This window comes from Juglans regia, chromosome 8 (genome assembly GCF_001411555.2).
Source record: "Juglans regia cultivar Chandler chromosome 8, Walnut 2.0, whole genome shotgun sequence".
NCBI classification, from domain to species: Eukaryota; Viridiplantae; Streptophyta; class Magnoliopsida; order Fagales; family Juglandaceae; genus Juglans; species Juglans regia.
Genome location: NC_049908.1, coordinates 28,684,315 through 28,697,796, shown reverse-complemented (window position 1 = coordinate 28,697,796; position 13,482 = coordinate 28,684,315). Strand labels below are relative to the sequence as shown.

At 34.8% G+C, this 13,482-nt stretch overlaps 2 protein-coding genes and 1 non-coding gene across 3 annotated transcripts; 1 reads left to right on the top strand and 2 right to left on the bottom strand.

Moving 5' to 3' along the window:
• Positions 1-232: 232 nt before the first annotated feature.
• TRNAE-UUC lies at positions 233-304 on the bottom strand. Its single transcript has one exon. It is a non-coding gene; the product is annotated as a tRNA-Glu (tRNA).
• Positions 305-1,538: 1,234 nt separating this feature from the next.
• LOC109006848 (translationally-controlled tumor protein homolog) lies at positions 1,539-3,914 on the top strand. Its single transcript, XM_018986260.2, has 5 exons — positions 1,539-1,841; positions 2,872-2,945; positions 3,049-3,177; positions 3,267-3,424; positions 3,527-3,914. Exons 1-5 carry the CDS (start codon positions 1,814-1,816, stop codon positions 3,642-3,644), a joined length of 507 nt encoding a protein of 168 aa, XP_018841805.1. The 5' UTR covers positions 1,539-1,813; the 3' UTR covers positions 3,645-3,914.
• Positions 3,915-4,701: 787 nt separating this feature from the next.
• On the bottom strand, positions 4,702-12,422 carry LOC109006847 (26S proteasome regulatory subunit 6A homolog). Its single transcript, XM_018986259.2, has 10 exons — positions 12,178-12,422; positions 11,601-11,717; positions 9,164-9,271; positions 7,819-8,010; positions 6,601-6,792; positions 6,106-6,224; positions 5,871-5,958; positions 5,467-5,586; positions 5,231-5,371; positions 4,702-5,019 (listed from the first exon to the last, which is right to left on the bottom strand). The coding sequence occupies exons 1-10, from the start codon at positions 12,292-12,294 to the stop codon at positions 4,942-4,944; spliced, it is 1,272 nt and encodes a 423-aa protein (XP_018841804.1). The 5' UTR covers positions 12,295-12,422; the 3' UTR covers positions 4,702-4,941.
• Between the last annotated feature and the right edge of the window lie 1,060 nt (positions 12,423-13,482).

Genomic DNA, 13,482 nt, shown 5'->3' with positions numbered 1-13,482 from the left:
ATTCTGAAGGCCTGCTTTGGAGAGGTTTTCGACATAAAACATATATATATATATATATATATATATATATATATATTGCTAAACAGCGCCCAAGTTTGTGCAATTATTTTGAATGAAAAATTAGGGAGACATGAAGATGTCATAAACTGATCAACTTGTGCAAAAATGAAAGGATAACACAAGTTTACCGGTAGCACCATAAAGCACCGAACATAAAGGGGAAAAAAGAAGTTTCCGTTGCCGGGAATCGAACCCGGGTCTCCTGGGTGAAAGCCAGATATCCTAACCGCTGGACGACAACGGATTTTCTGTGACAATGTAAGCTAATTTAAATTATATATCTTTTCTCAAATACAGTAATAATGTAGAAATCTAGGACAAAATATCTTTATAAAATAATATATTGATCAGTGTGTTTATTTTTTAATATTTTAAAAAATATATATATATACAAAAATACTTTTTAATTATATATATAATTAAAATAGGATAATCATTGTGATACGCTATACACCACACTCTCATCTTATTTTGATCATACTAAATAGTATGTGATACATTCATTACTATTAGATGATAAAGAAACATGTAATAAATGATCATTTAATGATAATAAACGTGTCATATCTTCTTTAACATGATTAAAATGAAATAATAATATGATATATAAAATTTTCATATATATAAATATATATAACACAAACTGATCCATAACCTTCTCGATGATAAAGGTTGCAAAGTTTGATTCTTATCCGAATGAGCTGCTTTAATGAGGAATATGACCACATGCAATGGATATTCGGAGCCGACAGAGAATTACGCTCAAGTTTTATATTTCATTTCATCCCCTATCACTTTCTTAAAATGTCCAACCCCTACCCTTCCTTTGTCTTTTTTTCTTTTTCTTCAACGGCTTCGAGTCTCACTACTGATATGGGAAAATAAAGTTTATAATTTTTTAATATAAAGTTGTAATTGAGTTATATTATAGTTGTTATTCTATTATTATCCTTTATCCTTGCTTCATTCTGCCAAAACCTTGTATATAAATAAATAATCTGAAATTCTCGTTAAAATGCAGTGCAAGAGATATTTAAGAAAATTTCATACACCACACTATTATTTTATTTTTATTATAAAATATGACACAGTTATTATCATTGGTTGAACAATTATTAAATAATTATTAATCATGGTAATAAATGTATCATATGTTACGTATACTCATTTTCATAATATATAAATAAAAATTTGAAACATCATTAAATAATTCAATTTTTCTATATATAATCGTTAGATACAATTGACGTACAGTCGTCCATGCTACATCAGATTTAAAATAAATTCTTCATCTCTTATCAGTTCGGTCTTTCTCTCTCACCAGCTCTAGCAGCTCGGTCTCTCTCTCCTCAGTCTCTCTTTTATTAAATATTTTCACGTTAGTCACGTTTACATGCCGTTTATAGCAATCGCTGGCAACAAGCATTTTTTAAAATAATTTAATAAATAGTAAACAACATTCTCCACGTCTCTACGGTGGTTGTCTGGGTGGGGAGGATGGAAGCTCCGAGGAATTAGAATCGTGTTCCATCTTCTACGCACTCAGGAATTGAACCCAAAAAACCTTGGACCTAATTTGGTAATTTTAAACGCTCCTCCATCGCCCCTCTGTTTATAAATAATTCACCGCCTCTAAGCTTCCGAAACTCCCTCGAGCGCTCACGCTTACACACTTTTGCCTTCTCTGCTTCTTTTTCAATTTTTTTTATCAAGTTTTCCGTATTCAATTCCGTAGAAAAGAAACTCTGCAATCATGCTAGTTTACCAGGATCTTCTCTCAGGTCAATTTTTTTTTCTCTATCCGTCTTTTCTTTAGAGAAAATTTCATTAATTTAATTTCTTTAATTATAATCTTTTTGTTTCGAATAGTTTCTAGGGTTTCATACGTTTCTAACTACATTTTTCCGAGTTAAAATTGTTGCCTACGATATTTTTATTTTTTTCTGCTGCTTTGGTCGACGTAAATGTTTTTGGTTTTATTGAACGGAGAGAATTGAAAAGCATGATTGTTTCTCTTTAAGCGTTGAAAAGCTGAGATTTTCTGTGTGTAAGCTAATTGAAGATTCAACCAATCGGATCTAAAAGATTTGCGTAATTTTCTCATTCGGGGTTTTAGGTTGTTAAATCGTGAGTGGGAAAGCTGGTGTTTTCTTATACATTAACTGATGCTCTGTGTAGATGTTAAGAAACCAATTGGGAAGGCACAAATTGCAATATTTAATTTTTTTTTTCCTTATTACTGTATTTTTGGTATATCTTTTTAATATTCTGGAGAGAATTCTGTGCATTTAAACTAGTATTATTTATAGGTTGGATTAGTTTAGTTGAGCTTCTAAATTATAATTTAAACTTCTGACAAACCAGAAAATTGAGTTCAAGTATTTTGGGGTTCTTTTTTTCTTATAATTTACTCGGATTGGCTTTTCACTTATGAACGCCTTTCAGTTTCATGTACCTGATATAAATGAATTGGTGGTTTCACATAACTATCGTGCACATTGTGATATATATATGTATGTATTTGTTTATGTATATTTATTTGTGTGTGTGTGTGTGTGTGTGTGGTGGGTATGCTGTGCATAGTGAAGTATATATGGCTATAGTTTCTTTTAATATGGTTGCTAATGTTCCTATCTCATTAATATTCGTGCTAGGAATTTCTTATGATGCCTTTGTGAGTAAAAGATTCCCCTTTGGTTATACTGTCGAAAGTGAAACGCATCTGGACTTCTTTATTATGGGTGGAAATTATTTTTGACCTATAATAGCATTTTTTTTCTGACAAATTGATTTTTTGTGATGAAATTTCAGGCGATGAACTTCTCTCGGACTCGTTCCCTTACAAGGAAATTGAGAATGGGATGCTGTGGGAGGTGGAAGGAAAGGTTCAAACTCTTCTTCTTCTTTTTATTTTGTATTTTTTTTACTTTTTATATAGCTTTTTTATTCTATAGTCGTTGGTTAATATTAGTATCTTTGGTCTAACAGTGGGTTGCTCAAGGAGCCGTCGATGTAGACATCGGGGCTAACCCTTCTGCAGAAGGTGCAGATGAGGATGAAGGAGTTGATGACCAAGTTGTGAAGGTTGTTGACATTGTTGATACCTTTAGGCTTCAGGTGAGAAAGCTGAGTGCTTATACTAGCTATGATCTTATTGATGTTCATGCTCTGGATTTCAAACAAGTGGCTTTATGCTATATTTTCAGGAACAACCTTCCTTTGACAAGAAGCAGTTTGTCACATACATGAAGAGGTACATCAAGAATCTGACAGGCAAATTGGAGCCTGAGCAGCAAGACTTGTTTAAGAAACACATTGAGGCAGCGACCAAGTTCCTCCTTTCAAAGCTCAGTGACCTCCAGTTGTATGTGCTCCCGTCTCTTCGCCACAATTTATCTTTTATTTTTATTTTTATTTTTATTTTTTGGGAAAACTGTATTGATTCATTTGCCCATATCTGTGGCAGTTTTGTGGGTGAAAGCATGCATGATGATGGCAGTTTGGTTTTTGCATACTACAAGGAAGGTGCTACTGATCCGACCTTTATCTACTTTGCTTATGGATTGAAGGAAGTTAAGTGTTAAACAATGGCCTACCAAAACAAGCTTTGGGATGGTGATGTTCTCTGTAGTTTTCGCTTTCTGAGTTATTTAGTATTTTCTTTCCCCTTTTCCTTTGGTTCCGGTGGATTACGAAGGTACAATGTGTTCTAATAGTTTTGGTTTTCAAGTATTGCTCTATTATTATGTGCTTTTTTTTATCTTTTTTCTTTTTTCTGGCGACATTGAATGGATTTATATACATACCCCATTTGGGGAATAATATATAAAATGTGTGTTCTGCAAATTGCTAAATGACCGGTGTGTATATTTGGTGTTCACATATGGTGCTTTTTCTAGCCACTAATTTTAGTCGGTTGGGTTTCCGGGGCAGGAGTTTGGAGTTTGTACTCTAGAGGGGTATGGCCCTTTAAGAATGCCCGATGTAGACTTCTTTTTTCGTACCGTGTGGGATCATGGTTGATCAGACATGAGACATTGATACTGTTGTTGTTTTCTCAGATGTCCAAGAGAAAGCAGAGACTTGCATAATCTATTCTTCTACATATTTTTGTTCACATGTTCACTAAGGAATACTGGGTGGGTGACAATACGAGAGCTTTAAGAATGTGATGTGCACATGCACTCACAGCTGAACAAAATTCAATTATATCCAGCTTGATCCCCCCCCTCCTTTATGGGATTTGTGTAATTATAGAATAATAGGAAGATCTTAGACATTGAGCGTAAGCAGGAGGAGGGATCATGTTTGTGAAAGCACCAAATCTCCAACTGGGCTTTCTTCGCAGGGCATCAACAATACCGTTCCCAACATGAACATCAGATCGATGTATGTCCAGAGCTAACAGCATCCACTTCAAATTCTGGAATAACGGAGTCCTTAGGAATAAAATCATGACCTCTTTATAACCATATTACAAAATGAGTAGTTGTTTACGAGGATGATAAACTCTAATTTTCTCTTCTTTCTTTTACTTTTTTAGTTCTATCCATTCCCCATTCGGCCATCTACTGTTACGTGGATTCCCTTTTGACCCACCCGCAAGGCTGTTTTATTCCCAACCCTGATTGGATTCCATTCTAATGGAAACATTGGCTAAATGATAGATGCAGTCTCTCCAATGCCCTCACATGTTCAAACACGAATCATTTGTCCCCAAAACAGACTTCAAATCTGCAGTCAGCCAATTACATATTTCAAAGTTCCTAACCACAACCTTTGCTTTGTTCGTGGCGTAGCTGAAATACTAAATCGTTCCGGTGTGTAGAATTTGCTTGATGTAAACTTTTAAACATGAAACGAATACTCCCAGTTTCCAGTTTATGCATAGTAATTCAAGCTGGATTTCTTCTTTGCCTGAACCTGTATGATACCTTCATTGAAGTCTTCATGGTTCACCTGAAATTGAACAATATCATCACTCTAATTAATACCTATTAAAATGGCAGGCTAAAAATGGAAAAATATTGCATGAGAATTGGTCCATGAAGATGCGGGGGTTCAGCAAAAAAAGAGGCAAAGTAATCTCAATGACCTTTCCCATAATTGGTGGATCTAATGTAAATTTGTCAAATGTGCAACAGATTGCAAAAATCAGGAAAGTGCACACCTCAGTTGCATCACGCCGAAGGGCTAACATGCCTGCCTCTACACAAACAGCTTTTAGTTGTGCCCCATTGAAATCATCAGTAGACCGAGCCAGTTCTTCAAAATTTACATCAGGATGAACATTCATCTTTCTTGAATGAATCTAATAAATCAAAGAAAGAGATTCAATGAGAATCCTGCACCGAGCATTGGTTAACTGCACACAATGGTCAAATAAAGAACTCCTGGAAAACTCACCTGCAATATACGAGCTCTTGCTTCTTCAGTAGGATGTGGAAACTCAATTTTACGATCCAATCGACCAGAACGCATAAGAGCAGGATCCAAGATATCAGCACGATTTGTCGCAGCTATCACCTATAAGTTACATTTGAAATTGGTCAACTAATGGTCTAAAATAGACATGTACGATTACATTTAAGGGATATATTTCTGTTAATTATCATCTGATGGAATAAAATTAAATATCATTTTAGTCTGTGACTGAGTCCCACAGATTGCAATCTTTATAGAACAATAATCTTCATCCCATCAAATTCAGGAACCCAAAAGCATGTCCAACCGATTTTAATACTTACAAATTCAAAGGCAACCAGGTAATGAAACTATGTATATCTCTGAAAAAAAAAGCATAGAGAAACCTTAATCCGGTCATCGCTACTAAAGCCATCGAGCTGATTGAGCAGTTCTAACATCGTCCGCTGCACCTCCCTATCTCCACTCACTTCACTGCATTCAAATTCAAATTACATTTTAAATTTTAATCACAAAAGCTGTTGATAAATATTCTAACCCCAAACCAAGGTCCAAGAATGTTAAAAGTTTAGGAAAAAAATATCGAGCAGACCTACATCTTAAGAAACAATGCCAGCATACCTATCAAACCGTTTAGTGCCAATGGCATCAATTTCATCTATAAAAATGATGCAGGGAGACTTCTCTTTTGCAAGCTGAAACGCATCACGAACAAGTTTTGCTCCATCCCCAATGAACATCTACATACAAACCAAGTTCAGTTACTTCATGTGAGACCAATAAAGAAGATTGTGATTGCAAACATTGTCAACACGGTTCAGCTATATAACAATGGTGTGATACACAATAGTTGAACATATCATCCTGGATGATAGAGTTCAAGTGCTTTCTGAATAAGAACAGGACCTCAGATGCACTAAAAATGATGATAAAGATACGATCTCTGTAAGGAGAGAAAGATCAGGAGTCAGCATATATGCAACATAATAAAACATCGGCTAGAAACTGCAGCAATAGAAATCTTATAGGAGTAAATCAAACACCTCCAACAAAATTAACAATCGGTAACAAGTCATAAGAATGAAGAAATAGATGATATAGTAAAGTGTCTCCTACCTGCACTAGTTGTGGGCCAGCCAACTTTAGAAAAGTGGCATTTGTTTGAGCTGCACAAGCACGAGCCATTAAAGTCTTCCCAGTCCCAGGAGGTCCATACAAGAGCACTCCCTTGGGAGGACGAACTCCTAGTTTCTGAAATCGCTCCTTATGTGTCATGGGCAAAACAATAGCTTCAACCAGTTCCTGGATCTGTTGCAACAATAACCAAATTGAATTACAAGGAATATACAGATGGGAATGGGACATAAGGTGGAAGGTGGAACTAGGATTTTTCTGTTGTTGGGGGTGGGGGGGCAATCTACATACACACATGCGTGAGTGCACCCATTTTTATACTATTTTTTTATAGGTACACTTTTGTACTCTCTATATGTGTGTATGCAGGTTTATATAAAACAAAACCAGAAAAGTCTTAAATTTAATTTCATAGCAAGTCATAAGACATAATTGTAAACAAAAGTTGTGTTTCTAACATCATCTTAGAAAAGAATTTTCTCAAATACAAAATGTCTAATTTTCCATAGTAAGTCTTAAGGCTTGTTTTGTAGCATTGTTGGAATCAAAACCGTTGGCTAAATCTAACATTGACAAACTCTAATTAAAAAGAGAAAGAAGAGAAAACATATTGTTTTATATGTTTGGTTAGAGAGAAGTTTGTAGTGCTTGGATTTCTTTTTTATATGATGCATAATGTTTGTTTCACACTAATGTACATGTTTGAACTAAACATGTCATATAAAATATCCACTTTGGGGGCCATTTCATTTAAAATACAACTCCTATAATGGTTTTAAAATTTTTTGGTGAGGCCATGGCCCCCAAAAGGCCCAATGTATCCCTATTTGTGGACATGGAATGCAGCCAATAAAATCAACAATATATAAACGAAAACAATTAGTAAATTGAAGCATCATTTTTTTTTATAACTTAGTAAATTGAAGTATCATAAGGAGTGTCCAATTGCTACTTGGTTGATATGGTACTTTATGTTGAACAATAAAATTTTTTGTAAAAGAAAAGCTACTAGAAGAGAGCAATGTGAAAGGAATGTGCTTTATATAAAAAATGGGGTCACTTCCTTCCTATAAAAGACAACTACTAAAATGTTAATTTTTTTTGGGGAGTTGGCGTGGGGGGTGGGGTGTTGGGGGGGGGGGATATCACAATAAACAAAAGAAATTCTCCTAGGGACCATGCTGACAGTCAGAAACTTACCTGTTTCTCCAGCCCTCCAATGTCATTGTAGTCTTCCGTTGGTTTTTCATCAACCTCCATAGCCTTTACTCGAGAATCATACTCGGATGGCAGCGTATCCAAGATCAAGTAACTGTCTTTGTTCACTCCAACCAGATCACCAGGCTTTAACTTATCAGGGTCAACAAGCCCAACAACAGGAAGAAAGATAGTCTGCAGTCAAGTTGAATACAGTTTATTGTTTTATGCTATGTGCAAATCAACAGATAGCAGTTTTACACATGAATAGTATGAAATACATAAATAGCAAAACTATGAATTAGGGAAAAAAAGGATGGGCTGCATCAATTCTGTTTTTAGGGGAATTAATTACTTTTTTATTTTTGATAAGTAATAAGAAGTTTTATTAAGACAAGTAAATAGGCATAGGTCAAGTACACAAGAAGTATAAAAGCGGAAACACCTAAATACAAAAAAGCTAGGAGCTAGAAAAAGCTAAAAGAAAATCATGAAGATTCAATACAAGAGCATTCGCCCAATGACATAAAGTTCAAAAGAAAATCACGAAGTTAATTACTTTCTATAAGAGCAACTGGTTTTAAAATTGCAGATGATGGCATGTGACCCGACATAAAGTCCCCAAAGAGTGAAGAATATAAAATTTCATCAATCAAGAAATTAAACTTACTATTTTAAACCTTCAATCCAACTACTCGATAGACACAACTATTGCTCTCAATCACACCACCAGGTTTTTAACCTCAGTGATCTTGAAGCGTAAAAACATTGGAAATACAAGTCAGCTAGAGGAAGATCCATGATAAGGTGTATTTGGTCGGAAAGGAATGCGCGATGTTTTGAAGATAAGGAGTGCACAATGACGGAGCTGAAGAATTTTTTTATCCACACTTTACTGCTTCGCTTTTCAGCCATTGTTTTAAATGGGAACAATGCTCATGACTTCTTGTCTTTAATTTATCGTTCTTAGAATGTATTTAGGTGCTCTTTTGTATACTTCCTATGTACACGGGCTATGCCTATTCATTCATATCAATAATATTTATCTCTTACTTATAAAAAAAAAAAAAAAGATCTATGATAAAACTTCATGAAAATATACATTATAGGTGCAAAATGTCCCATTACTACCAGTATCAGCAAGTATAACGGCACAGAATTAAACAAGGTAAAAAAACAGTCTCAACCCCATGGACGGGATGCATATATTTTTTGGAAAGTAAATGGCATCTGAATTTAAGGTTTTATAATTATTAAGGTGCAAGAAAAAAATATTAAGGTGCAAAATTCCCACCAACTCCACTGGTAAAAGGAAAGAACAAGCACATATAGCAATATGCTGGCTCACCTGGCGAGTAGATGTTTTCAGCACAACACATTTTCCCTTCCTTTGTGAGTCAAGATCGATATTTGCACCATCTTCCTCAGCTTCATCTTCTGGGTTCATTTCCAAAATCTGAAACATAGAAAATTGCAATTAGAGGCCAGTATAACAAAATAACTATAATTAGTCCAAACACCAAGTTGCCACTAGGCAGCCTATTTCAGCACCCTCACAAATTAGGTATGGGGTAACCAAATCAAATGAAATTTCATGTTAAGGGATAAATTTATTCCACCATAACTGCTGGATAAACCTCAAAGAGTTCTGATTTGAGGAGGTGTTAGTGTACACTATGATATTTTTATTTTTGATAGGTTAGTGTACACTATGGTATTTAACAAGAAAATTCAGAATGAGGTTAGATATACTTTGTTCTATTGACTACCAGGAAGTGAGACTCCACATATGGTTTTACAAGCTCAAAAGAGAGGCACTTGTGGCCCATGACAGTGGGACACTATTTTTTGCCTTATAGAGTTTCTAATGGGACACCATTGCCAAAATTTGCTTGGGCTATGCCTATATTCGTATTAGTAAAATTTATTTTACTCAAATATATATGAGAAAATACTTTGAATAGTAGGGTGGAAGAGGTTGTACTTGTCGAAAGGGGGCCGGATTACCTTAATTAAGAGTACTCTTTTTAATTTACCAACACATTTTTTGTCTCTATTCCCTATTCCAGCTAGCATGGCTGCCCGGATTGAAAAAATTCACCGTGATTTCTTATGGAGTGGTGTGGGGGATGAATTCAAATTCCATCTAGTCAGTTGGGACAAGATATACACTCCACTCTCCTCTGGTGGGTTTGGAATTAGAAATATGAGAATTTTTAATCGGGCCTTACTTGGGAAATGGTTATAGAGATATAATATGGAACCGGACGCCCTATGGAAGTCGGTGGTTGATTGCAAATATGGAAGTCTGTGGGGGGGGTTGGTGTACTAGAGAGGTGAGTGGGGCTTATGGAGTGGAAGTTTGGAAGCACATCAGACGATGGTGGGGGAGGTTTTTACTTGCCATACTAAACTTGTACTGGGAGCGGGCTCTAGAATAAAATTTTAAAGCGACATATGGGTGTGGAAATAATGCCCTAAAGGACTCATTTCCTTCAGTTTTCCGGGTTGCAGGTGACCATGAAGCTTCAATGGCGGACCTCATGGTGTTATCGAGGGATCATGTCCAATGAAACATAATTTTCAGTAGGGCGGCACAAGATTGGGAAGTTAGTAGCTTCGTGGACTTTTTTAGCCTATTGTATTCCGCGAAACCGAATAGACAACGAGCTGACACGTTGTGGTGGGTACCTGCAGGTAAGGGCATATTCTCGGTTCGATCCTTCTACAAATCCCTCACACACTTACCGAATAATTAGTTTCCATGGAGAAGGATTTGGCGGAATAAGGCGCCTCCTAAAGTGGCATTCTTTATTTGGACAACTTACCTGAGTATGATTTTGACAACAGATAATCTGAGGAAGCGTAGGGTGATTATACTAGATTGGTATTGCATGTGCAAGAAATACAGCAAGACTGTAGACCATCTCTTACTACATTGCGACGTTGCTAGAGCGTTGTGGAATGAAGTGTTTGGCAGAGTAGAGGTAGCTTGGGTTATGCCCGCCACAATGGTTGACTTTTTGGCTAGCAAGGCACATCCAAGAGGTATTCCACAAATCAAAACCGTGTGGAAGATGATATCTATCTGTATTATGTGGTGCTTATGGCAGGAGCGTAACAACTGGACATTTGAAGATAAGGAACGGTCAATAGAGGAACTTAGTTCTTTTTTAGAACTTTATTCCTATGGGCAATAGATTTTCATGATTTTCTTGTTTCCGTTGCTGCGACCTAGATAGGTCTTTTCTCTTGTATACCTTCTTGTGTACTTGGGGCTTTGCCTATCATCAATACAATCATTTACTTACAAAAAAAAATACTTTGAATTCTTCCATGTGTGCATATTAAGGGTGTTTGGAAAGCCTCTAAGCCTGCAGGATATCTTCTATGTATTCATTTGTTTCCTTTTTCTCAAAACCCTCCATCAGATTTCCTTGAATCCGTATAGCCTTTTTTACGACTCAAACCAGATTGCATGATTAATTTATTTCCATATGCATAAAAAAAAGTTGGGATCACCCTTCTCCTTCTCTTAGTAATATTTGGGAAGATAAACACCCACTTTGAAATTAAATATAAAAGAAAAAAAAATCCTTATCCCCAGTACTCAAAGGACAAGTACTAATCCTATACTCTAATTCACTATGCTATAATCCTATACTTCATATTTATCATACTAAATATCGGTACCATCATATGTAATAGAATATACTCTTCACACTCAAAACACAGAGACAGTAATAAAGCACTCCGCATAGGTACGAGAAAGTCTGATTATTTACCTCAACAATGTTGCCGACCAAGTAGGGCAATTGCTTATTGAGCTTAATCTTCTCTTGATTCTCCTTTATCTTCTCCTTGTACGAATCCAACTCCAAATTTGTTCTTTGCAACTCCTCCTTTATTCACACAAGAAAACCACGCACGTCATTTTTTCCAATTAAAAAAACTATAAAATTGCAATCGATAATAAAGCATCAAATATAATAAAATAAATAGATTAAAAACCTGAAAGAAAATGCGAATAATGATTAAACACAAAAAACCGCAACTTATTTTCCTCAAACCGATGTAAGAAAATGCGAATAATGATTAAACACAAAAAATTCTTAAGAAATAATAAAAGAAATCAAGATTCAAGAAAAATCAAGTATTGATACAAAAGGCCACCGCATTATTAAAATTGAAAGTCATTTTTAAAAATCGGTCATATGAAACATATAGATTCTAATCTACAAGTAAAAAAAAAGTATTCTAATGGACAGAATAAAAACTCACACAAGACCTTTACAGCTAAACACAGAAACCCTAACTCGTTCAAGTAGAGAGCGCACACACGCAAATAGAGAGGGGGGAGACCTTGAGAATGCGGATCTCGTTGTCAAGGAGTCGAGAGGCTCGCACGATGTCTTCAGTGGTCATGGACGCTAGCTGGTCGTCCTCGAAGGTAGTATCTTCTACCATAGCGGTTGCCATGGGAATTCGATTTCACAAGCTCCTGATTTTTCAGAGGAAGAGAAAATCGCTTAGAGAGAGTAGGAGCTATACAACTTTTCTCTCTTTCACAACAATCTAGTCTCTACTCTTGCTATTAAGAAATCAGGAGTGCTACTTTCTTTTGGGCCTTTTATATGGGCCTTCGCCTTCCGGATGGGTGCGGGCCTTGTAGATAGTGTCACGGTTCAGTTCGGAGCCCAGTTAACACATCAATTTACTGTTTTTCGATGGCCATGAAAAAATTCTATTTATAAGATCATTCTCGTTGGTTTGGCTAAATGAGAAAATTATCTAAAATTTAGATAATTTGTATAAAAAAAACTCTACATTAGATTGGCCATCTTTAAAATAATTTGTATTTTTGCTACAGTCATTTGCCAAATATAGAGAACCATAATTGGTTCTCCAAATATTAAAATACTAATTTTTCACTCCAAGTAAACAAATTAAATTAATTAGAATATAATTAACATTTAACATTTAGAATATAATTATTATTAACATTTGATAATAATTTTTTAATATTAATTTAACTAGAATATAATTATTATTAACATTTAATAAAACTTTTTTTTAATATTAATTTAACTAGAATATCATTATTATTAACATTTAATTGGTATAACTATAAAATGTGATAAAAATAAATTTAATTAATTAATTATTAAAATAATAATATTTTAGTATTATATAGAATGTGAATGGCTAATCCAATGTGGGGATTGAATTTAAATGGAATAGGCAAATGTAAAAAAGTGTGATATTGGCTAAATTTTGAAGATGCATTTGCCCAAGCCAATGAGAATGCTCTAAGTAGTCTTACAGTATGTAAATTTCGAGCAACCTCTTTCTAAAATGTTATAAAAATTTGTGACTTAAATAAAATCATAATTTTTTTCATAATAGACTATACTTTTTTCAAAGAGAATGAATAGATTGCATATTCAACAATTGTATTTAACATTAATTACTTTTTATAAGTTGGTGTGGAAGACATAATTCAGATGTTATAATAATAATAAAATATTATTAGAATATGTATGAAATGGTGGGTTCTAATTCAAGTCATCCTACATATAGGCCTCTTTGGGGTTGCCGTTTGAGTATTAAAAAAATGCTTAAATAGCTTTAAAAGCTTTTTAATAAAACAAAAATTAGGTTGTTACA